Source organism: Emydura macquarii, unplaced genomic scaffold (genome assembly GCF_026122565.2).
Source record: "Emydura macquarii macquarii isolate MOO-44397 ecotype Brisbane River unplaced genomic scaffold, CSIRO-AGI_Emac_v2 contig_3019, whole genome shotgun sequence".
NCBI classification, from domain to species: domain Eukaryota; kingdom Metazoa; phylum Chordata; order Testudines; family Chelidae; genus Emydura; species Emydura macquarii.
In genome coordinates, this window is record NW_027133156.1 from 2,841,560 (window position 1) to 2,867,978 (window position 26,419).

The 26,419-nt window shown below is 37.3% G+C and overlaps 1 protein-coding gene across 3 annotated transcripts in view; it reads right to left on the reverse strand.

Moving 5' to 3' along the window:
- Positions 1–2,251: 2,251 nt before the first annotated feature.
- Positions 2,252–26,419, reverse strand: part of MANEA (mannosidase endo-alpha) — a 32,438-nt gene continuing 8,270 nt past the window's right edge. For all 3 annotated transcript variants that reach the window (XM_067529995.1, XM_067529996.1, XM_067529994.1), the window contains 3 exons: positions 24,954–25,063; positions 18,003–18,079; positions 2,252–10,145 (listed from right to left, as the gene is read on the reverse strand). In XM_067529995.1, coding sequence (XP_067386096.1) covers positions 9,509–10,145; positions 18,003–18,079; positions 24,954–25,063 — 824 coding nt within the window. In that variant the 3' untranslated portion in view covers positions 2,252–9,508. The remainder of the gene's footprint in view (positions 10,146–18,002; positions 18,080–24,953; positions 25,064–26,419) is intronic.

Consider the following 26,419-nt stretch of genomic DNA (forward strand, 5'->3'; position numbering starts at 1 on the left):
ACAATCCACCCACGTTTAGGACGATAAAAATAAGGAAACAACACACTCACTATCCTCAAATGATCAGTTGGATAAATAAGTATTCTATGTAAAAAGAGGATGAAAAAATGTCTTTAATGATTTTAACACCACATAACAAAGACACCTAAGCTACATGCATAGTGAAATAAAATAAAGTAGAAGAGTCCTTGTTCGTGAGCAGACTCATTCATACCAAATTGCACTTTGGTATCTAAGAGATGTTTTATGGACTAGTAGCATATCCAATTTGCTTGAGCTGAAGTTCCATCACTGTACCATTTAAAAAATAAGAAAACAACTATGCAAAACAATCAATCAAAAACCCTTATACTAAAATCAAAGTCCTCAGTCTTTGACAGTTACCACTGTTCTCAAATAAGCAGCGAAAGTCCTTTGTTTTATCTTTGAATAGTAAATAGAAAAAAATTAGTTCAAAAGATGTAAAATTTATTGCTGTCTACTGCCATCTCTCTGCCTTTGACGTGTTCCCTTTTGAACATAAACTAGAATTTTGTCCAATTAAATTTTAAAAATTCCAGGCAATGAGGTTTGTATCACTTCTATGGAGAGATTATTCTGCATAATTCACTCATTGTCAGGAAGTTTCTCCTGATATTCAGCTCAAATTTTCCTTGTTATTTCAGTGTATTACGCGCAGTTATACTGAATTTTCTTGTCCCTGGTCATACACATTTCAGGTGTTTGTGGACTTACGTATCTTTTACATCATTGCTACACCAATTTATACACATTTAAATCAGTCTTCCTTGATTAGTCCCATCCAGCAGTCTCTAATTGTATCGCTTTTTTCTGAACTTCTTCCCATTTCTGACCATACTTTTGCTAAAGAGATGCCCCTAAGTAAACAGTATCATAGCTACAGGCACACTAGAACTATGTAAAGCAGGAGTAGTAATTCCTTATTTCATACAGAGCCCATATTTGCAGACCTGTTTTGCTGCCCTATCATACTGTCCTCAGCATTTTGCTCTGCATTATCATGCTTAGGTGTCTTACTATACTATTGTTTTTAAGGTTTCTTCCTCCCACTGAATGAAGTGAAAGACTTTGAATTCAGTAAGCCTATCAGGCCTATAAACAGGTGACAAGAGTGTGCAGTATCTATCAATTATAAAGACACAGAGGGTGAAATCCTAGCCCCACTGAAGTCAATAGCAAGACTCCCATTTCACAAAATGCAAGAAGAGTTTGAGAGCATCAGTTTTGCTTGGGAGGCCCAACTCAATGTCCACTGAAATTGACAGAAAGACTCCACTGACTTCAAAGGGCATTAGATCAAGCCTATGAGCAAGTGACAGGAGTATACATTATCCATCAATTATAAATAGACAATGACGTGATTAATCAAGGTTAAATAGTGATTAATCATTTTTCTAACTAATTTTTCTGAACACAGCTGGAGTAGTGTTTCATGAAGCAAGCACATCACATGGGTGCCTGCCCTATGGTCTGCACAGGCAGCCAATTGATTTCTAATTGATTTTTTGATGAAATTTGAAATGTTTGTTTTGACATATAAAGTTCTATCTTGCCTCAGTTCTGACTACCTCAGAGACTCTCTGTTCTTGTGCAATAGTGAAGCAACTGTGATCAGCTGAGTATCTTTACTGCTTTAAATGAAAGGATGGCCTTGGCAGAGTTCTCTTATGAGATGGGTCCTCCATTCTGAAAGGCACTTACCCCTTGGTCTGAAAACAACCTGTTTGATAACCTGCAGGAGATAATTACTTTACAGCCCATCTACATTCCCTAGACTTTTAAAGAAAAAGAGTGAAGGAGTCTGAATAGGGGGATAGATTATTTAGACGATAAGGGGTTACTCACCATGTGCAGTAACTGAGGCTCTTTGAGACATGTGTCCGTGTAAGAATTCATTTAGATGGAGTTTGAAGTACTCTTTTGGAGCTCTTTGACCTAGTAAGTTTCTGGTCTGTATTTTTAATTTTTACAAACACTTTTATAAATTGAGAACAAAACAAAACACTAAATAAATATTGATCATTTGGGAATAGATTCAGCTGTTCTGGCTGTATCTATACCTGTTTCTTGCAAAACTGCTGTCTTTTTCCCTTGATATCCTGCTGAAAAAAATTAAACATGTTACATTATGACAACTGTCTTCATTGTGTTTCACAGGAAAAAGATGTATTGAACATGAATCCCACATTAAGTGTAAGAGGTGGATGGAAAATTTAAACAAAAGAGCAAATCAGTTTTCTCACCAGTTTTTAGTACCATATTTTCATTAAATTACACAAAACATTGTAAGGTATTTTATTTACCAAAACTGCTAAAAATCATTTACAGTCTCCTCTTAGAATGACAATTACATAATAAAGTACTTAATATAATTTTACAATTTCAAGCACATTTTGTATTTGATTAAATTTTACATTTCCTGAGACATGCATAGCATTTCTTTAGAGTATAGTAAATTAAACACTGAATAGCAAAATATTCTACATTAACAGCAGTGGTAAGTCACTGAAATTTTAGGGGTCAACAAATTGAAGTGCAACAAGAAACTATTCTAGGCTTTAAAATACCTTAGACCATATATAGAAACATGTAGCAAAGAATGAGTACATTACATTTTAACTCAGTAGTTTCTTACTAGAATACATCTACTTTACTACAGTGATTAGTGATATATATTATAAATATTTGAACAAGATATTTTCCAACCATGGGTTTACTTACAGGTAGGTTTCCCCTCAAGAACTAGTACAAGTGGTGCACTTATATTTCTTGCTGCTTTTTAACTGGTATAGGACAATGTATCTTGAGAATCTAGCAACTAGATTATGGGCCTGATCCCAGTTTTCTCCTTCAAGCAAAATGGCCATAAACCCTTCTGCCTTAAGACTGGGTTATTATTGCTATTATGCTTTTCTCTTATATAAGTGCATATGTGTTTCTTCCTTTTACCACTTTAACCAAAATGTGAAAAAGGTAGAATTTAAGTTTTCATTTTAAACATGGTACCTCCTGTGTTATTTTTTCAAAGGCCTGTGGGTATTTTTCTGAGTTGTGCCCTATAGAGAAAGCTTTTTACTGGTTTAAATGTAATTTCAGTGGAAGTTTTGCCTACTTAAAAACATAAGAATCTGACCCACTATTTTTAATGGATTTGAACTAACAGAAGTCCTGCATCACTATTAACTTTTTCGGTCTTTCATTAGATGTTGCACTGGCTTACAAAGTAGAAATTGATTGGCACATGGTAGCTGAATAAGTAATAATTTTGGTGACCCAATCTCCTTTATATACAAATTAGATCAGCAGACAGGTCATTGAAAGAACCAATATGCCATGTTAGATATTGCATTGACTCACATAAGATACCTCAATTTGATAGAAAAATCACTTTCTACACTGTTACTGCCTAGAGGTTGCTACTATCACACACTCTATTGGAAGGACCATGGCATTTTTGGCACACAGTTATTGTTCATGAAAACATTCAACTTTTAAGTAATATTTAAGTTTTTTGTAAACATAATTATAAATGAAAACACGGTGTACTCAGTGACTTGCTATGAGCTAGATTGTACCACAAATCTCATACACAGAGTAGTACCCTGAATAAGGGTGACAGAATCAGGACACGTTAGTAATACATTTCCACCACAGCCAGGTAGGAAAATAAAAACATCTAAAGTGTAACCTATTTAAGTTCCGTCCACTGCTCACAATGAAATATTTATATCCACAAAAAAATCCTAAAAACACATTATGTAAAATTCATGAGACGTATGTTTTGTTTATAATATACATATAATAAACACACACTTACAAAATATTGTAACAAGTAGGTTATGTTGGAACTATATAGGAATTCTTAGAAATAAATTTACTTTAAAAACAGATTTAAGATTTAAGATTTAAATCTGGACAGAAGTAACAGATTATGACAATATTTTAGGAGGTTCACAAAAATAAAGGAATAAAAGATTGAGATGGGTTACTGAATTGTTTAACATGGATTATGGTAGAAAGTTAGAACTTTATAAATAAAAGGACCAGAACTAATTCTTCTAGATACTGTAATAGTTTGCTTTATCTCAAATGGAATATATGGAGGACTTTTTTATTAAAAACAAACAAAAAAAAGTGTCTCACTTTATTAAGTAAATACATAAGTTCTGCATGAGCCTGACACCAAAAAGTAAATTTACTTGTCTAAGTGCATAAATGTGTCGAACTCGTCTCTATTTCCTATCAACAGCAACAAAAGCTCTATCTACAATATATTTTCCTGTGAAACATCACAAAACCCATGCAAAAGACTATAAAAAAGGTATGTAATATACAAGTATATACTACTTATACAGTGTTTATTGAATTTCATGGTGAAAGACACTAAGGACTCTTCTGTTCCAAAACTTGTTAAGTTTGTGACAGAATATTGGCACTGAAAGACAATGGAATTCTACAAATAAAACTGATCCAAGATAGAAGCTGTGCATTCACAGGAGGATAACAGCTAGCTACAAGGGGTTAAAAGCATTTGGAAAATAGATGGATATGCTCTTTCACTTGGAAAGAAAAGCAAAACAACTTTTTCAAACCTGTACGATATAGGCAAAGGTTCTGAGAATACAGGGAATGGACTAAGCTTCAGTTCAGATACAGCTTATGGAAATAATAGATAAGTAGATCAAAAACTTATCTGTGCCTAACTGTCAGAAACTGAAGTCTACAATTGAATTTACAGGGCCTTCATAGCATTTATTTTACAAATGAATTATCTGGCTGCAGAGACATTGCTACTTGGCCTTGGAGAGCATTTTCCTGCATATTGTCATCATTGTTTTCCCTAGGCATGATTGCTCAGTAGTATGTCATCAATGATTTTAAGCATTTCTATGTAAGCACAAGTATAATATAATGGAGTGATCTCCATTAATAATCTTTACAGTTTTTATTTTTGCCTAATTAACATTAATGCAGTATTACCTATTGTGAAAACTATGGCAAACTTAGTTACCTACAACTATAAAAATTTTAATGTCAATTATATCACAATGTGTTTTGAATTAGAGTTGGGGAAAGGTGGAGGATACTGTCAAAGTCCAGAGTCTAGGTTCATAAATATAGTGAGAAAGTGTATCAAGATTCTTACCTGGATCATATTTAAGATCTGCAACCAAAATTCTGACTTTTAGCTGAACATACCCCAAAGATAGCCATTCCTAAAGACTTAAAAATACAAACACTCCAATCTCTTTTCAAGGACATTTAACTCTTGGGTTGTTGATTGCTTAGATGTTTTGAAGAAATTAGGTTCACTGTGTTTGCAGAAGTCTTCTCCCCTCAACCCAATTTTATTGAGATGTTCTCTACTCCTACTAGAAAATAAAAGGCAGCTCCTCTACCCCTCAAAACAAACACTATATATATCAAGACACGGATATTTGCTGCTTCCAAGAACAGCAGGAGGTGTTTTGGGACTCTGATGCTGCCACTTCATCTACTCTATATAGAAGTCTCAAATTAATTCCAAATTTTGATACTTTCCTACTCAGACAGTTCAGTTAGGCCCAGATTTTAAAAAGGTTGTGGGATTTTGATTACAATGGGCATTAGGTGCCTACGTGCTTTTCAAAATCCTACTAGGCAACCTATCTGCATCTTCAAGCAGCTAAATATTTTTTTTATATCTGCCCTCCAGTGCTGTTATGTGCCTCCACTGCAAAGTCATTGTAAGAAGCATTTTTTCCCCACATGAGAGAACAATATCCTCACTTGTGTGGGATTACAATAATTTCACAGGATTCTATAACCAAAATAAACTGGAAGGACTATAGCAGTCAAATCTGAAGAGGAAATGCTGTTTGTGGGGAAAAAACAGGCAACCAAAAGTTGAACGCAAACTGTCCAAAAAGTGCTAGGAAGCAGTAAACAAGAGATGAAAAAGGACCTATAGCTGAAAAAAACTTGAATAAAGAAGTTAGAGACTGCCTCTCTTTGAAACCTCTTACTTCAGAAGAAGTACTAATGGTTTGAGCCTTTCCTAGTTCATTTTGGAGGAAGCATGAGCATCCGTTTAAGTTGATGAGAGCTGGAAAGCTAGAAATGATGAAATAACTGAAGCTGTTTTGGATTCTCTGGCTTGTAAATACTTTAAAGAAAAGTAAATTAAAAAACAAAAACAAATAGGTATAGTTATTTAAGAAACTGATACTAAAAGTGCATACATTAGTTTCCTTAACACAGAGGCTGTGTGGCAGTGGTTAGAATGGGGGCGAGGAGTTGATACCTGCTCTATATTCTACACTGTCACTGATTCACTGTGCGACTATGGTCAAGTCACTTAATCATCTATATCTCAGTTTATCCATCTGAAAAATAAAAATACAACTAACCTACTTTGAAAAAGCATTTTGAGATCCTTAGAAATGAACTCTGAAAGTGCAAAATATTTAGAAGATATAATTTAACAGAATACAACATTGAAGGTGCACTGTAACATCCCAGACTACATATTAGGCTATGTCTACACTATAGATTATGTTGGCATAAGCTATGTCGCCCAGTGGTGTGAATAAACCACACGCCTGAGTGACATAAGTTACATCAATATAAGCTGGCATGGAAAGCTTCTCCCACAGACATAGCTACCGCCTCTCGCAGAGGTGGTTTTATTATGCCCATGGGAGAGAACTCTCGTCAGCATAGAGCATCTTCACCAGATGTGCTGCAGCGGTCAAGATAAGCATTTCTCAGGCATGTTGAAGCTACTCCTCACTTCTCAAGACACAAAAGGGAAACAACCCTGCATTCCTTGCAGACCCAAACTCATCTTCAATGGGTATGCATGGAATGCAGGATAGGATCCAAGATTATTGCTTGTCACACTTCCGGACATATTCTCTCTATCCTGCAGCCCAGGAAAGCTTACGCCTGCAGAAATTTGTTAGTTTTAAAGTGCTACAGGACATTTGTTGTTTTTGCTGTATACAGACTAACGCGGCTACCCCTCTGGAACTTTTCCCTATCCTGTATTTTGTGTAGTCACACGAGGGCATTTGTTATTCTCATTTAGTAGAATTTTACACTCACTCTACCCTGGTATAAAAGACTACACAAGGTGCAGGGCAACAGATACTCTTTTTTCTCACCCTGCCTTTTTTATTTACACTCCTGCCTTCATTTAATGCTGTGGGCCCAGCTTTCAGATCTATTAGGGCAGCTTTACAGCACTCTACTCTCACAAAACTGCTTTATAAAGGCCACACCTACCCATTGCGTATGTGGCATAGAGGTACCACCTACACCACCCTGTTTCCATGCTCCTAGCACAGGGGGCTTACCCTTTTATGCCAGTGCATACCTATACCTTTGTAAACCCCCAGTTTATGGAACAACTCTGAGAGCGAGCATCTTGAGGCTGCTCTATACTACAATAGGGACCCAACAAGAACAGAACTGATTCTACCACTGGGAACCACAAATGGCTCCTCTGCAACCCCTTTTGTAAGCTGCACCCCACACTTCTGAGCTGTAGCTGAAAATATGGTCCTGTACGTTCACTTTAGTATAGTAGACCTATGATAGTTAAAAATAAGTTGAAATTTCCATGCCTATGATGTTTGGGGCTTACTGATAAAGCCATTTAAATAAATTGAAATGAAATCTGACATGCAATTTGCCATCGTGGATATATAATACAGTTAAAGCATTTCAGCACTCAGTCATTTAAAAATGACAGTTTCTCTGCATGTTAAGATTAGTGAAAACTGTCTTTATTCTATGAAGACAAGCTCCAGGTCAACCCTTCCTTCTTTCATATTAGCAGATCACTAACAAATATCAGCAGTACCATGTCATTAAGATTAAATTTAAACACATGTCAGAAAAAACAGTAACTTTTACAATCCTGCACTGAGACTACATGGACAGATTACTGTGCCTGCACGAAACCCTATTAAAGTCAATGGGACTCCAATGGCAGTTCACATGTGAATCACAATGCAGGATCAGGGCCTAAAAATAAGTATAAATATATAAAATAAAATACAAAGCAATTATACTTTGCTACAGATTAAGTTCTTGCCAAAGTACTCAAATTCATCACAACTGTAAAACAAAATATTGAAACCCCTATTGGTCCTCGTTTGGGGATTTGCTCTATTCAGTAGTGGGAAAGTGCCAAAAAAGCTTTGCTAGACATAGAGCAGTGTCTCAGAAACAACCAGGGCTACAAATGAATGACTTATAACATTTGAAACCTGAGAATCTCAGCTTTCAAACAGTATTAAGCACTCATTTCTAACCATGGCACACTATGAAATATAATAAGAACATCATCACTCAATTACTATCTTGCTTTATTTTCTCCTCACCTGAATTCTGACATGATTTTAGTAGCTGATATCTTCAGTAATGCAGGAAATCAATGAACTGTCTGAAAATCTGAGATCTCAGATTTCAAATAGTAATAGACACATTCATTCTAGTGGCTGAAGGCCATGTCCTGCTAAAATCATGTAACACAGACTGCTCAAGAAAATGCATCAATTGTAGGACTAATAAATATTTATGTAACTTCTAATTCTTTCAACTTTTTCCAAACACTGGATCTAGGTCTGTAATCATTAATAAAAAAGTCTATCCCTGGTAAACATTAAAGAAAGTCTTGTTTAAGAATCAGATTTTTCTTATTTTGAGCAATTTCATCACTCAGATACTTCCCCCCGTTGTTTTAGTTACTGTTATTCCTTTATTTTTAATCTAATTAGTAGAAGATCTCAATGCATTTTTGTTGATACTCCACAGTTACAAAAATACAGAATGCAAAATCCAAATACAAAACTAATCTGGATTTAAACTAACAAGCTTTCATGAATTATTTGAAACCAAAAGCTTTAAAAGCTGTAAATTTCAGAACAAATTTCACACCATTCTTGGTGTTTTTACCACAGACAAGTCAAATGTTAAAGTAAACTCTCTGCCTGCTACAAGGTGTACAAGTATATAACAATTGATGTTTCTTCATGCACCACAAATATTTATTCTCTGAAAAACTATCGAGACAAAATTGTAATCACAGTAGTATTCAAATCTGAAACACAACTATATAGCTAAAGACAATAAATGTAACTATGCTAAATTCTGTCTCACTCTACTTGAGTCACCTATGAATTACTCCAGGCAGAGTTTCTGTAATCTTTACATACAGACGATGAATAAAAAGTTTCTAGCATTTCACAAAACATTCTCCAATTTCAACATTCAATAAGCTAGAGATGCCAATATTGCTCACTATTATTTTACCCCCTAAAGGGAGTCAAAGTTCATTCTAACAGAGGTACGGTAATAGTGCATACTACATTCAAAGCTTAAATTTTTTTTAAAGCATATTCACGATAAAAGACATCTTCAGGTGTCTGAATTAGAACTCCCAGTGCATTTCCACCTCTGAGATGGACTAAATGTATTTACAAACAAGGGCAACAGCATCTTACAAAAGCCATTGTTCTTTTTCCTTACTGTATTTCTCAGACCACTTGTGAGTGAGCTCCAGATACATAGTTGGTTTATGGGGTTTGTAATTCAGGTAAGTTACCTGTCCAGTTCTCTTGGGAACAGCTTTTTCAATCTGAGTCCCTTCATGCCACTCATTGAAAGATGTGATGGAAATAATTTCTGGTCGCACCAAAAGTGCTGCACTGAAAGCAGTCTCATAATACTTCCCATTAACACGGTTGCGGGTGTTGTGATTGTTCCATGGTCGGATGCTGGTGTCAATGTATCCTGGCCCCACACTTGGAATGAACATTAAGTTGTTGCTGTCACAAAAGGCTTTTAGACTTGGCCAATTCTGATGAGATGAGCCATAAGAAAAGCCATTGGTGGCAAAGTATGTATAAATTCCATCAAAACCACTTCTGTGGATTTCATGTTTGTGTTTTTCTTCCACTAGAAGTGCAATGAATAATCCATCATACTGTGTATTTCGAATGCTCTGGGATCCAGAAACAGTTAATAGATTTGCCCATACTTCAGGGATTGTTACATAAGAATCATAAACATAAAACATGGGGAGTGTTCTGCCTGTGCTGGTCTTATGCCTGTAAAAGGCTGGATGGCCTCCATATCTATAAAGCAAACAAGAACTATGGTAAATATTCATAAATAATATGACAGTTAGGAGAGAATCCTTCACATACTGAACTGAGGACTTTTGAGGAATTTTAAAACTTCATGTTTTTCAGGATGAATTTAATTCAGTACTGTGGTTATTCGAATATATTTTTAACCATACATATGCTGGAAACTTACATACTATTACAGCAAAGAGATAATTATCAACAGCATAACTTTTTAGTGTCAAGTCTTACTATCACTTTCCTCTCAATGGCAAAATATTAATTCGCTGAATCAATATGAAAGATACTCTAAGTGACAGGAACAAAACAAAAAACAAAAACAAACACTAGTAGCTTTCAAAAATGTCTCCAACTCTCAGGTCAAATTGAATTTAAAGGTATGATTCTGCCCATTAGAAGTTTATCTGGCAACCTATCATCCTAAGAAGTGGTTTTTTTTTTTAAATAAAAAATATACAAGTGTTTAAAAACTTAAATAAAAACAGTTAGAAGTGTCAGTCTGAGGCATCATGAAGCAGGTGATAAAAAATGGTTACTAACCTGGTTCCGTAACTGTTGTTCCTCAAGATGTGTTGCACATAACCATTCCACTCTTGGCATCAGTGTGCCCAGTGCACAGCCATCAGAATCTTTTTCTCTCAGTGGTACCTGTTGGGTGGCTCAAGCTCCTCCTGCACACCACTGCATGCAGGTATAAAGTGTAGAGTCGCCCCAAGCCCCCTCAGTTCTCTCTTGCCATAACTCTGATGAAGAGGGGTAGGAGGGCAGGTCATAGAATGGACGTGTGCAACACATTTCAAACAACAGGTATGGAACAGGTTAGTAGCAGTTTTTTTCTTCAAGTAAATGCACACGTGCATTCCATTCTTGATGACTCACAAGCTGTAACACAGGAGAAGGGATCGGCACCTATTTCAATAAAGATTGGAGAGCAACTAGTCCCACTCTAGTATCATCTCTGGAGTCCTAAGCCACAGTATAGTGGGAGGTAAACATGAGGACCGAGGACCAGGCTGACGCTCTACAAATGTCTGCAACTGGAACTTGTGCCAGAAAGGCTGCTGGGGCTGACTATGACCTCACCAAATGAGCTGTGACTGTCAGCTGGAGCAACATTAGCCATGTCGTAGTACATGCACAGCAGGATGCAATCCAGAAAAAGAAATTCTCTGGGTGAAGACTGACTTCTAACTCTGTCTGTGACTGCTACAAACAACTGGGAGAATTTAAGAAAGTGACTGGTTCTGTCCAAGTGAAACAACAAGACTCTTCTGACATCTAACATATGCAAATGCTCTTCCTTGCTGATTGAATGTGGTTTTGGGTAGAACACAGGCAAATACTTTGGCTGGTTGACATGGAAAGAGGAAACCACCATTGGGACACATTTTGGATGAGGACATGGGTAAACCTTGTCCTTAAAAAAGGTCCTGACATTAATGCCTGCAGTTCCTCTACTCTTCTAGCCAAAATAATGGCCACCAAAGATTCTATTTTCATTGCTAGATGTAGCAATGAGCAGGTAAGCCAACGGCTCAGAAGGGTGGGCCCGTAAGTTTAGATAATGTAGGGAAATGGGGTCTTGCACTTGATGATATAATCTGACTAAGCCTTTTAAAAACTTTAGGGACATGTCACTGAAGAAAATAGAGCAACTGTCCATTTCAGATGGAATGATGAAATAGCAGTCAGATGTATTTTGATGGAACTAACTGCCAAATCTTGGTGTTTTAGGTATAAGTAGTCCAGTATATGTTGAACTGAAGAACGGGTTGTGATACCCCATACTGATGAGACTAGATAGAGAAACCCCTCAATTTAGCAAGGTAAGTAGCTCTTGTAGAAGGCTTTCTACTATTTAGCAAGACCACCCAAACCACCCTTCAAGAAAGCCTGCTCTCTACTGTCTGCTTGTAGAGCATCCACACAGATAAAAGAAGGGACTGCTGGTTCAGGTGGAGTAGGCAACTGTGATTTTGGGAGATTAGGGACAAGTCTAATAGAAATGAAACTGGAGGTTTCACTGACAGCGCCAGGAGAGTGGAGAACCAGTGCTGATGGGCCCATGCTGGAGCTGTAAACATGACTCTGGCCTGGTCCTGTCTTATCTTTAGTAATACCCTGTGAATGAGTGGGACTGGTGGGAAAGCATAGAGGAGCCTGCCTGCCCACATCAATAAAAAGGGCAGCTGTTACGGAACCTGGGCTGTGACCCTGTGGAGAGCAGAACTGCTGACACTTTCTGTTGGACTTTGTCGCAAACTGGTCCACACAGGCAAACCACCACCAATGGAAGATGTACATGGCCACATGTGAAGAGTGAGGAGACTACTCATGGTGACAAACTATCTGCTCAGGTGGTCTACTAAGTTGTCCTGTATGCCCGGGAGGTAAGATGCTTCTAGCTCTATTGAGTTGGCTACACAGAGCTCCCAGAGGACAGTTGCTTCTTGACAGAGCGGAGAAAAGTGGGGTCTCCTCTGCTTGTTGAGGTAAAACTTTGCCGCTGTGTTGTCTGTGAGGATTAACAGGCTGCGTTGCCAATCTCTGACAGAAATACCTGGCATACCATTCTGACAACTGTCTGTTCTCTGAAAGTGATGTATAAAGCTAAGAACTTAGAGGACCACAGACCCTGCATTTGTAAAGAAGCCAGGTGGGCTCCCCATCCCAGAGTCGAAGCATCTGTCATTAGCGTCAAAGTGAGTTGTGGGCAAGCAAATGGAATGCCATGGCTGGATCTGTCCACGAATCTAGGGAAGTGAAGACATGGGAGGGCACTTTACCATCTAGTGTAAGCAAATAGATCAATGCTGGCCAACCCTGCAGAGTTCTGAGTCGCTGTCTGGTGTATTGAGCTTTCAGATATAAAAGGCCATGTGACCCAGAAGCCTCAAACAATTTTGTGCAGTTGTGACTAGGTGAGCCTTCAAATCTATAACAATTGATCAGACTGCCTGGAACCTGGAGAGCAGAAGAAAGGCCTTGGCATGAGATGAGTCCCATACAGCCTCTATACATTCTATCCTCTGGACCGGGGAGAAGAGAGATTTTTCTGTGTTGATCAACAGTCCCAGATACCTGAACGTTGAGTGGATCAGGGCAACAATGCTTTGCACATGTCAAAGGCTGCTCCAAATGGCAAGCCAGTCTTCTAGGTTGGGGCAAACCTCCACTCCCAATCTTCAGAGGAATGCAGCTACTATTGCCAGGACCATTGTAAAGAACCTAGGAGATGTTGACAGACCGAAAGATAGTGCAGGGACCTGGTAATGATTTTGCCTTACTAGAAATCGGAGGTACTTTCTGGGAACTTGATTGATTGTCACACGGAAGTAGGAATCCTTTAAGTCAAGCACGGCATACCAGTCCCTGGGACCCAGGGAAGGGATAATAGAAGCTAGAGGGCCACATGAAGCTTTATCCTTTTTAAGAATTTGTTAAGATGATGCAGGTCTAAAATTGGTCTGAGACCCCTCTTCATTTTTGGGATTAGGAAATATCAGGAAATAAAATACCTTCCCTCTGAGACCACTTGGAACCTCCTCTATGGTTCCCAAATGAACTTCCTCGATAAGGAGTTTCTCATGAGAGTGATCCCTGAAGAGAGACAGGGAGGGAGGGTGGGGAGAGAGGGATAGAGGCAAGCTGAAGTGTGTCACACTATCTGGAGTGGCACATGAGCATGAGTGCCAACCTCGGGTAGACTGTCAAAAAGCAGGGCAGACACCCCAAACTGGTTGTGTGTTCTATAATTAGATTTCACTAACCCAGTAACAAATGTGAACTCCGGAAGCACTGTAACAGTCATAACATGGAGTCACAGACAGTCCCCTTGGACATTCCAGTCTATCTCACCACCCACACAAGCTAGACTTCATGATAGTTGGTTGCCATACACCAAAGATCACAAAAGATTCAGGTTGCTTCCAGTCTCAAGAGACCAGTCACTTACCCCAGTCAATTTGTACCTCAGCTCTCACACCAAAGACAACTCTTGTAGCCAATCCTACAGTAAACTAAGAATTTATTAACTAGGAAAAATAAATGAAAAATTATTTACAAGTTAAAGCAGGAAACATATATACACAAATGAGTTACAATCTATGGCTCTAAAAGGTGACAGTTGTAGTAACCTCTCAGCACTGAACATCTTTTAGGGTTGACCTAGGGATCTCTGCTTCTGTTTCCCAGCTCCAGCCTAGCAAAAGAAATGAAAATTTTTCATGTCAACTATCTTCATTTCCTCCTCCCAGAATTCAAGCCGATGGGATGAATTTTCTTGCACGTAGCACTTTCACAGGTGAGAGGGTCATTAACCAAGTCTCTGTATCACGATGTTCCAAATGGCCCATTTATTTTTGATAATCCTTTTTTCAAGCCCATTTCTCCTGACTGAGTTCATAGGTTCAGAGCAAGCATTTTTACAGTTATAAAGCAAAACTTACATATCACCTATAAGTGAAATTCAGACATGCAGCAATTTACAAGCATTCCATAAAGTCTAGACACTAAACACATTCTTATAAGTCTAATACTTGTATGTTAATATTGTTCAAGATAGTTGACCTGGTCTGGTTTACAGCTATGAATTGGCTAGTGCTCAGCTGATGCCTACAGCCTTGGCAAGAGCAGGAACCTGGTCTGCCAGCATCACAGAGAATATATTACACTTCCAGAGTGTTCAAGACCCACTGGTCCAAAGTAATCTGAGACCAACCACTGCCGAAGTGGGATAGACGATTTGCGAAGGAGTTCAGGTCTGGCGAGATGGAGACTTGTATGTTGACTTCAACTGGACTATCAAAATGCCTGCTTTGTGATTCTTGATTGTTTTGAGGGGCCCAGAGCTGGAGCCAAAGCAGCAGGAGGGGGAAGCCTACCGTATAACCCCTGAAACTCTTTTTGATATGTCCTGCAGAGGAGTGGAATATCGGTGCGTCTGCAGTGGCTGACAATGCTTCCCGAATGGGCAGGTGGTACAGACCTAAGGACTTCACGGTTACTAACTCCATAAAGCTTGCTGTCTCTCTCTGCTTTAAGATGAGAGAAAGACCCTTGAATGGCAAATCCTGGATAGTACTCTTGACTTCAGAGGAAAGATCAGAAGACTGCAGCCAGAATGATCTATGCATGGCCACTGTGTAGGCCATGGTTCTAGCTGCTGAGTCTGCTGTATCTAGCCCTGCCTCCAGCAAAGATTTTGTGACCAGTCTGTCCTCATTGACCAGGAAAGAGAGCTCCTGCCTAGCAGTCTCCAGAACAGCTCCTTGAACTTTTCCATGGAATCCTACGAATTAAAATCATATTGTCCCAATAGAGCCTGTTGGCTAGCGATATGCAGCTGCAACTCCCTTGTTGAATAAATCTTTCTGTCGAATAAGTCTTGCCTCTTAGCATCTTTTGATTTGGGGGTAGAAGACTGGTATCCTTGTCATTCTCTCTCATTATCTGCTGCAAGAACTAACGAGCATGGAGGTGGGCGAGTATAAAGGTAAACCCTTGGAAGGATACATAGCACTTTCTTTCCACCCTTTAAGAGGTGAGCAGCAGAGAGGATGAAGTCTGCCATAAAGCTTTTATCAACTCCAATATCACCATGTTAACTGGCAGAGCTATCCTGGAGGGACCCACAGATGATAACATGTCAACCGGACAATGTGAGGACTCCCTGATCTCTTCAGCCTGTACACATAAGTCTGCGGCCACTCTCTTTAATAACTCCTGATAAACTTCAAAAGCATCAAGAGGAGGTGAAGTTGTGCTGGATGAAACAGTCACATCTGGAGAGGGCGAAGAGGAAGCCAAGACTGAATTAGGTAGACCCTCTTCTATCGGCTGTTTTCCTATTCTGGAACCTCCTGCTGATGCTCGGTATCAGGCCCAGTGCTGAACTCTGGGGATGGAGCTACTTGGTGCATAGACTCAACGCTTTTAGATGTGGGCACTGAGCCCTGGTTTACACCACAAATTTATGATGGTATAAATATGTTGCTCAAAATCCATATGCCTGAAAGATGCAGTTATATCAGCCGAACTCCCAGCATAGGCCACTATGTCAATGGGACAGTCAATATAACTACCACCTCTCAGAGGTGGAATTCTTATGACGATAGGAAAAGCTCTCGTCAGCATAGGTGCTTCATTAAGCACTACAGTGGTGCAGCTGCTCTGCTGCAGCATTGTAAGCATAGACAAGTCCTGAGTATGTACACTGAGGGGAATATCTGAAAGCTGGGGGAAATCCGCAAGGGTTCCAAAATGGCCACTGATACAGGGCAGGGCCCATTATCCTGGACACATTCCCACGGCAGGCCCCACTGAAGGGTCATAGTGGTAGGTGGAAAAAGAGGATCTGTGCAGAGACTGGGGGGTCCTGCTTCAGGGTTTAAGATCCCACCTCTGAGTCCAGTGAAGATTTCCCTTCCTTTGACGATGGCAGGGCCAATCCAGTCAGTGCCAGGGACCAGTGCCGAGAGCCTGGCAATGAACAGAGCGACTCCATCATAACAGGCTTCCCCTTGGAAGGTACCAAGTGTCCACCTGTCCCGGAAGCAGGCCACTGAAGTACTGAAGGTTGAATCACTGGCAGAAGTGGCAGCAGTGCTGAGGGACCAGATTTCTGTAAGAAAGGAGACACTGGCACCAAGAGGAAGAGCAGATTTTTGCTGCTGCAAACGCCTTCATGGTAGTTGGCACTGAACTGGTATCTGTTGCACTGCCGAAGAAGTTAATGGTGCCACTTCCAGCATCAGACTTGACAATGACCCTTGCAGAGCCAGAGTGCGCTGACTTACGCACTGGTTTGGAGAGGAGTGCTTAGGTCTCAGGTGCCCTCTTTTAGACTACTTCTTGACCCTCTTATCAGATTTAGGGTGGAGAACGTCTCCTGTCTGGTACCTTTTTGGATGCTTCGTATTTCTTCCTTGGTATGGGCAAGAAAGAACAGTGCCAGGATTCTGATAAAGCTGAAGCTGCATTTCCCATTGAGGCTGCAGCACTTGGCATACAGTCAGACTGGAATAGCTCCGATGTTGAGCACCACCTCCATCAGCAGGAATTTCAGCCTACCCTCCCTATCCTTCTTCATCCTAGGATTGAATTCCCTGCAAATCTGGCACTGGTCCTTCTCTTGTGCTTCCCCCCCCAAGCACCTCAAGCAGCTATTGTGCAGGTCATTCACTGGCATCAGCCTGGAGCAAGAAGCATAACATTTGAAACCCAGTGAGCGGGACATATGCTGGTACCGCGAACAGAAAAAGCCAAAACAGGGAAATTAAACACAAAGTCCAAAAAACTTTTTTTTTTATTATATAGCATAGCTAAAACTTACCATCTCTCCTAACAACATGCTATGTTTGCAAAGGCTGAGAGAAACAACTATTCTGGTATAGAATATAGTTCCGATATAGAACATAGTTCCAATTACAGTCGCAGGTGGTAAAAAGGAACTGAAGGGGGGGGTAGGGGCTGCTATGTGTGTAGCAGCAGGGGAAGCTCAAGCTGCCCAGTGGGTACCACTGGGGGGAAAAAGGTTTCTGCTGCCTATGTGCTGGGTGCTCTGACACCAAGAGTGGACTGCACATGTGTAACCACTTGAAGAAGAATAAACGTTAAATGTAGTTGTCAATTGTGTCTCTATATAACATTCATGTCCCGGTACTTTTAAAATGTGCATACTTTGCATCTGAGTTCTAGGTCAGTCAATTACGAGCAAAACAGCTCCTTTTGTTTCTCTCAATGTCAGGCCATACTATATACAGTTTAAGAGTTCACACAATAAAAGAGAAATATCTATAAAAGCTTGTGATAATGCCAAAGACATACATTTTAGAAAGCACTTACTTGTCTACAATGTACTTGATGTTACTGTACATACTGTGATCATCTCGATCTTTGTATGGCTCAATATGAAAAGTGACCTGTAAAATAAAAATGAAATAAATGCAATATGAACTATAAAACATTACAGAAAATAAAAGGTGTCATTTATGTAAAAAGTATCCAACATACCAACAGAGCTTTAGAAGAGGGATTGTGAGAAGTCTCTACAATGCTATGTATGTAATTTATTCAAAACTACTGTTCCTGAAGACTAATGCAATCAGACTCGCTTTATTTTGGACTTCCAAGATTAACTACACAGATTTTATGAAAGAATAGAAAAACTATACACCTATTCTTTATTATTATTTTTATATAAAAGATTGCTTTTCTTGGCTATTGTAAGTAATAAGAACGCTGAAAAAACTTACTAAAATATATGACTATATAGAGTATTATAAGCTATTTAACGAAAAGATTATCTATTTACATGTCAAAAACTGATTACAGTTGATGAAAGATTTTTATATTCTATTTCTAAACAACAATATATTCTAGTTGTTACTGATATTTCTCCAAGGAGAGCTTTCAGTGAGAAATTAGATTTTAAAATGTAGGATGTGAGAACTTTAGCTTTAATTTAGAGTTTTATAGGTTCATCAACAACAATAAACATTTAATCTAATATACCATATTGCTACTTCTGAATTTCAGGGTTGGGGCTTATGAAGTTACTTATGCTATAAACTTCAGCTCATTTCAAACTAAACTCTATTGTTTTCAAGTACCCAATTAAAAGAAAGAGTGCTTTACATTAATCAATGTTGCTAGTTTTTCAGAAGCAATTTGTAAGCTAGAATGCATTTAATAAAACCAATATTCAGCTAGTCTCAAGTGAAATTTGATACTATTACAAAGATTTTACACTGCTGGACTAAATTGCTAGAATTGTTAAGCTTTCCCTCAATAGTCCTATTATTTCATTCTTTTTACTTCAGTCTAACAAAGAGGCAAATCATATTTGACAACGGTACTGCTAAAAACAGTTATATAACTTTGTATTTCTCTCTTTAGATTGAAAATAATTTCTTTTGCATGATGGTTCTGAGTTATTGACAAGTCTATCATCCTTAACTCTAATCATTTGCTTATTCAAAGTTCAAGGATGCTTACAAAATATAATATTGAAGATGAAATTCCCTGTGCTATAAATAGACATTGAGTATAGGTACTGAGAAAAAAATTATTTCAATGATACTGCAAACACCTTCCTCTGCTAACGTCCTGATTTTAATTTTAATCCGTTAAAACTTGAGGGGAAAACACAAATTATATTATTCATACTTCCTACTGCTAAAGAGAACTGTTCAACAAGTATTAACTGAATCAAAAAATAAATGGAATTTACGGGTCTTTTCACAAATTTATTTGTGAATAGTCCTGTTAGTTGAGAACGTTTTTAATGGTTTTCCTAAGTCTTCACCAAATATTTTGGATGAGCAATTTTAAGACTATTGGTTGACTGCAAGTTGATTACTGACTATGCACTACTGAAGATGTGTGATTGTTCATAGGTTTTGTTTCTTCTCCCTGATTAGATAAACATCATAAAAATGACAAATAGCTAACAGATACAGAATGTATTTAAAGTATGAATGTGAAACCAGAATTTATGAACATTCATCTGCATATTCATTAGCAAAAATAGTATGAACCCATGAGTAGCAGCAACACAAATTTGGGCTTTTTATTAAGTCTTTTCTATTATTTGACTGGTTTTTATGCTAATACAACATATCCTGTTCCTCACTTTGCACCAGTAGTTCATACTGTGAACTAATCTCATAGATAACCAATAAAAATTTAGTCAGAATACTAGACCTGGATAAAGGGCTTTAACATTCTGGGTTATGAGCATGTATGTAATACCAACACTGGGCTATATGTGGTACTTAAAAGTATTGATATATTACCAAGGTTATATAAACAGTAACTGGTAGTAGCTCAATATAGCTACATTAATCTATGGTTCAATATGATCTAGTATGCAAGGACAGAAGAGACCCACCGCCACTGTATGGACAATAGATGAGAGGCTGCTAAGGGGACATAGCAGCACAAGAGTGAGTCTGGTTCTGTCTCTTATCCCAGCTATGGGTCTTGCTTAGCCTTATGCTGCATTAACCTTGTCCCAAAACTTCAACTGATTGCAAATATAGGACAAGTACTGGGCCCCTATGTTGCAGAGTGGAATGATTTAGATCAAAGCTATTTACTGATTTTAATCTTATCTTGTATTTGTACTTTTTAATTATTTTCCTAAAGATAGGTTGATTCTCATTGATTAGTGACCATTAAAAATATGTTGATTTGTGACTAAATGTAGCCTCTACACTAACTTTCATATTTTTTGCTAACCAGGAAACTACACAAAACACATTTAAGAAATTAAACATCTTAACTTACATTTATTCAGATTTTTAATATTTATACTTTTTAGATTAGAAAATAAATGAAATTTCTTATTTACAAGATGATTAATTTTTTACTCATGATTTGTGTCAAGATCTATTTGGATGGAAATTGGAATTAATTTAAAAATGTACAGAAATGTTTAAAATTGTTTTTATTAGTTAAATATAGCTAAATTAATTGTGCTGGATACACAAGGAAAAAAATTAAAGTTCATCAAAACACGTTGCATTTACAACTGATTTATTAAACAAAGGAAGTATGATCTGTAGCTAGAAAACTGAATTGACTGTCTGGTCACCATGCCCTTCAAGATTTTAGAACTAATAAATCTCATTCTCCACACCCAGTTTTTATTTATTGCTCAGAAGAGGAAAACAAGTTTTCTTGCTTTTTCAATTACCAATCAGTTTCTCAACAACAAAGTAACTAGTCATTGAACTAAACTAGTCGATTTAAACTGAAATGATTAAAGTATTCTCTGCATCTGCAGAAGAGGCTACTGCCATCAAAAAAACCTTTAGAACTTCAACAAATTCTGGTTCCAGGTGTTTACCCAGTGACTTCCAGCAGTTCAGTGATTTGACTTTAGCAGCAAACATGACTTTAGCAGCAAACATTTAATGGTTTTATTTATTTAATTTTAATTATTTTAATAGATTACAGTACATTTAGGACTTAACAGAGATGGTCATAATTTCAAATTCTCCCTTAAAAGTTCATGTGCAGGTCTACAGATACTATAGGTGGCTGCCGCCTCAGGATTTATGAAGTGTCTTCAGTTGTGGAGCAAGGCTGTTATATGGTGCTGCTAAGTTATCTGTTCCATAGCTGTGATTCAAGACATAATTTGACTGTCATGATTCACTACACCCACATCACGGAATTTTATAATGGATCTGTCTTAACTCATAGCCCATTCCCTAGATCTCAATAAAAATCTAAAAATTAAAATGTATTAAATTTACACTTCTCTCACTTTTGTACACTTTATATAGACTTTACTGTGTGGAGCACAAAAGCGCAAAATTATTTTAAACTTACTGGTTCAGGTAGCTATTACAATTGAAACAAGGAATTAAAGTTCATAGCAGAACAGAAACCTAGGGACCAAGAGTAATGAGACGAGAGGGAAATGTTCAGAAGACAATGGAGCTATTCACAATGGAAAGTTGCTTGATACTATCCTCATAAAACATGCAATCAATGCTTAGAGAGCAATAACATGGAAATGGGAAACAAGGGAAAGTTCAAGTCACAATAAGGAAATAGATAACTTGAAAGTTCTTTGTTAATTTAAAATTCTCTTATAGACCCAGTAAAATTGAATATTACAAGTGCTGCTATAACAACAGAGTATTATACATGTCTATAACACAGAGCCAGTACAAGTGATTTAATATAAAATTTACTTAAGATAAAATTTGAGATGTGAAATTAGAAACATAGAACAAGTATCTCATTTTCATTAATACCTGTTGTACATATAAACAACTGCCATCTGAATGTAGGCCTCGCTGAATATAAGTAACTTGACATAAAACCTCATTTCTCAGTGGGCATGATTAGGAAGGTTAATGAACGGTTAAGTTGTAAATAGGGGCTTAACAAGCAGTATGCTGGAGTCAGGATGTCTATGATACCTACGATAAGCAGGAACATGTTGGTGCTAGGGCCAATGGACAAGATAAACTTGGGATTTAAAGATTAGGTTATACATGAACAGCACATAGACAGAGCATGCTGCACAGGGTTTAGTTCCTGAAAAGTAACCAAGGCAATTATGAAGTGTATAGTGCAATGTATGATGTAATGTATAGTTAAGAATGCATTATTAGTATTAGTAAAAATGTATATAAGGTAAAAGCTTTGCTGCGTAACTTCGAATGTGTGATACGCCCTATACCAGTGGTTTTCAACCTATGGTCCCCGGACTCCTGGGGGTCTGCAGATTATGTCTAAGAGGTCTGCGAAAGGTGACTATGAAAATAAAGTTTCAAATCCCAGAAAAGGCATTCCATTTTTTTGATCAATAAAAAGTATGTGAATACCCGCACCTACAGGTCAAAAGCCAGAAGTGCTGTCATTACCACAGAATCCCACAGTTTAGCGACCTTTCTCACGTTGTATCAAATGCTGTGCTGAGCAGGTGCAACAGTCACAGTTGAATTCTGTTCAGTCAGTTTTCAGTCACACTTCTATGGTAGGGGTCCATGGATCACAGGTTGAATTTCCAAAGGGGTCTGTACCTCCATTTGAAAATGTTAGGGTCCACAAATGAAAAGAAGTTGAAAATCACTGCCCTATATCCACCCCATACACTGGAGTCTGATCAACTCAGAGTAGCTTTTCTGTATGCCACATAAAGAAATCTGAGTGATAAGACGGAAACTGAACTGAGTTCTTGGGGAACCGAGTGAAAGAGGTCTCGGGAGAAACCCAATATTGATCAATTAGCATTTCTTCTTCCACTCTTTCAGCAATTTCAGGTTATTGCTTTACAAGTTGACTAGGACAGCATTTCTTGTACACTCCGGGTGAGGCACTTTTTTTTTTTAAAACAGTTACAACAAAAATTGACCATGACATTTACTTAAATCATTATGTTCTAAAACTCAGTGTTTATACATGTTACACCATAAAGATGATTTTCTGTTAAAAAAAAGATGATCTTTAAATCATTTACATAGACTACAGCTATATTATCTACAAAGGTGCAGAATTACAAGGACAAGCTTCATATAGGTCACCTTGAAGAAAAAGGTGTTAGCCATAGGTGGTCATAACAAGTAAAACCAGTATCAATCTATTTACAGCAAAATATAGTAGTAATGAGGACACTTAAAATCTGATTGATTAAAAACTTATTATGTATACTAGAGAGTTGATTATTCATTATATATTTTCAACCGTTAATCCACTGCAGCATTTACTGATTGCAAACTCTGTAGTTGAGGTTAAGATGCAATTTTCATTCTACATTTTTTTTAAGTTGCTTAGAGTTCTCTCAAATAAATCCAGTTCCTGTATGTACGTCATCCAACATCATTTTTGGTTTTATTTTATTAATTCTGAATAAAATTTTCAAAAGTGCCTATGTCCTATTTTCAAAAGTTACTTAGGCACTTCTGAAAATAAGACTTAGGCACTTTTCAAAATTTTATCCATTACGTTTACTGTGCTATGTGCATTTATTTTTAAAGATAAGATCAAAGAAGTGCATTTGTACTTGAAATGGAAAGTTGTGAGGTTTGAAGAGGTTCTTAGTTCTTGTGCCTTAACAACAAACCATTTTTCTTTTCTTTAGGTGTAGCCATATAAAACTAGACATAGCATGGTATTTGCATTGCCCACACAGTCTCTTCTACAACCTAGGGCAGCTCCCTATAGTCTTTTCCTCAGAATAGATAGGTCTCCAGAGACCTATTAAAAAAAAAAGAATCTCTGTAAAAAAGTGTAATACTTGCTTATAGAATCCTATGATTTATTGGAAGCATCACAGGCACAATTTAACTTCCTACTCAAACTACCGATCCTATACGACAACAACACACAAGATAATGACTTAACACTACAATAAAGATACATCACCATCTATTGGTCGAGATGCTGTATATAATGATCATTACAGAAGTCAATTAGTTTCCGTTACTTAACACATACTGCTTCCACAAACCTACAGACTATTTGTGAGAATGGATCCACATTTAACTCATGAATGTCCAAGTACATTATGTCTATACAGGGTTTCTTTGTGGGTTTTTTTTTTAAAAAAAGGATCATATTAAAGAGTTATTAAAAAGCTGTTGCAGTCATAGTACAGTATTAAGTTATTAAAATACTCCTTGTAGAAATTAGTGTTTTCTGGTACTTTTTCTTTTTAAAAAGCCAATTTTTATTTAAACTTAAGTTTGTGTTATTAGAGTAGAAAATGAACCAGCACTGCTTCCATCATTTTTCAATGAAAAAGCAACCAAATTATATGACTCCAGACATATCTTTAAAAGGGCTCTTTTTAAAACATAAATCTACAATTAATGAAGTCTGGCGGTTTATTCTATCTATCTTAGATTATTATTTTACTGACCACTAATAGTATTAAAATTAAATACATTATTTAAGGAGTTGCTATGGACTGAACTTTATATGCAGAGTGGTACAGAATTCTAGAACTCTAGAATAAGAGAATTTAAAATTCTTAGAATATTTATACAATTACTTCAAAAGGTAAGTGGCAAGAAAACCCACAACAGGGAATGAACATAGATAAAGCACCTTAAAATCAACATAAAGGGTCTAGTTTCATGAAAGCCAAACAATTAAGAATTCACTGAAATTCTCTACATGCCACGCTTCCATGAAAAATAAACCTTTAAGTTTGTTTAAATCCATAATAAATACAACTGTTAAAACAGTACAAATTATCTAATTCATGAACAAAAATGTATCTGTACTTTAGATTGAAATTTACTGAATAAGAACGCTTAAAAATTACTATACCTTTAGATTGTATTTATGTGCATTATCCAAAATAATAGGCACCAAACCTTCAGTAGGTTCCCCATTTTCATCAGCCATACCCGGTGGGTACCAAGAAAGGGCTATGACACCTAAGAGATAAAACATGAGCTTGAGTTACGCCACCAAAAAATAACTTTATGCCTACTAAAAGTTTAAAGAAACAGAAGTCTGTACATGAAAGGTATAAATATTCATGATAATGTGCAACTGTAGTTTTATACAGCTAACTGAATAATTGTCATTTATGAGTAAGACTGCATTCAATACAAATATGTATATAAATGCTTCTTACAGGAACAATATAAAAGTATAGTTTGAAAAGTAATTTTATTATGAAAAAAGTGAAGGGCAAGGCTTTCAAATAGCTTAGGTGCATGCAGCTGCACACCTAATTCGCCCATACAATTACTGAGGATGAGCACACAAATGTCATAATAGCATGCAGATGGCCATATAAGCAAGGTGCAGAAATAGCCACAGTGGAATTTTAAGAACCCTGCACAATTCCCCCTGAGTGATGTTAAATGCAATAACGTATTTACTAACTAAAAATCTTAATTACTACACGAAGGTTATACTACCCATGATCTCTGTACAATATTCTTATTGATGAGAGGTGGTAGGTTGCCTTTGGATCAAGGCAAAGGATGGCACATTGCCCTAACTTTATAGCCACAGTCAATGGACCATAAATCATATTGGCCGTAGACAATAAAGGCCTGAAAAGAACAATATTCTATACTTCTATACATAAACTGATTTGGCACAGGAGTCTTTTCAATAAGACTTTTTCCTGTACTGAATGTTTTAAAAACATTTGCAGTAGAAAAAAGAATGTTTTACACTAATCTTAGTGAATAACATTGTGTATTTCATGGAAATGCAAGTAAAATTTTAATTCCACTGGAAACGCTAACATTGACATATGAAAAGTCACTAGCCCATTTCATTCTGCTCCCATTGGAGACAACAGCAATGTTTCCAGAGTTTAATGGGATTATATCAGGCCCATCATCTCATGATAACGTGACAAGTAAGTTACGGTCTCACTCATCATAAGTCTCACTTAACGCATGGGTTATGCACAGCTATGTATAAATTACAACTGGTAACCAAACTAAAGATTAAAAGAAAATCTATGATCAGATAACTACTTAGAAAATTCCCACAAGAATTTAGCAGAGGACAGTTTCTGGTACATCTGACGAACCATCTTTTTCAATAAGAAACAAAAACAACTTTTAGACAGGTTCCTTAGGAAATAAGACAAATTGAAGCTGACACTATAGTAAGATTGCCAGAAATCCAGGATTTCCCCAGGAGGAAGTTTCATAGCATATATACATATACTGCACAAGTCCACAAACAGGACTGCCAGTAGCACTATTTTGAAACAATTCACTTTTAGACCCTAATGCAAGAGCAATCAGCTTTTCCCAATTTGT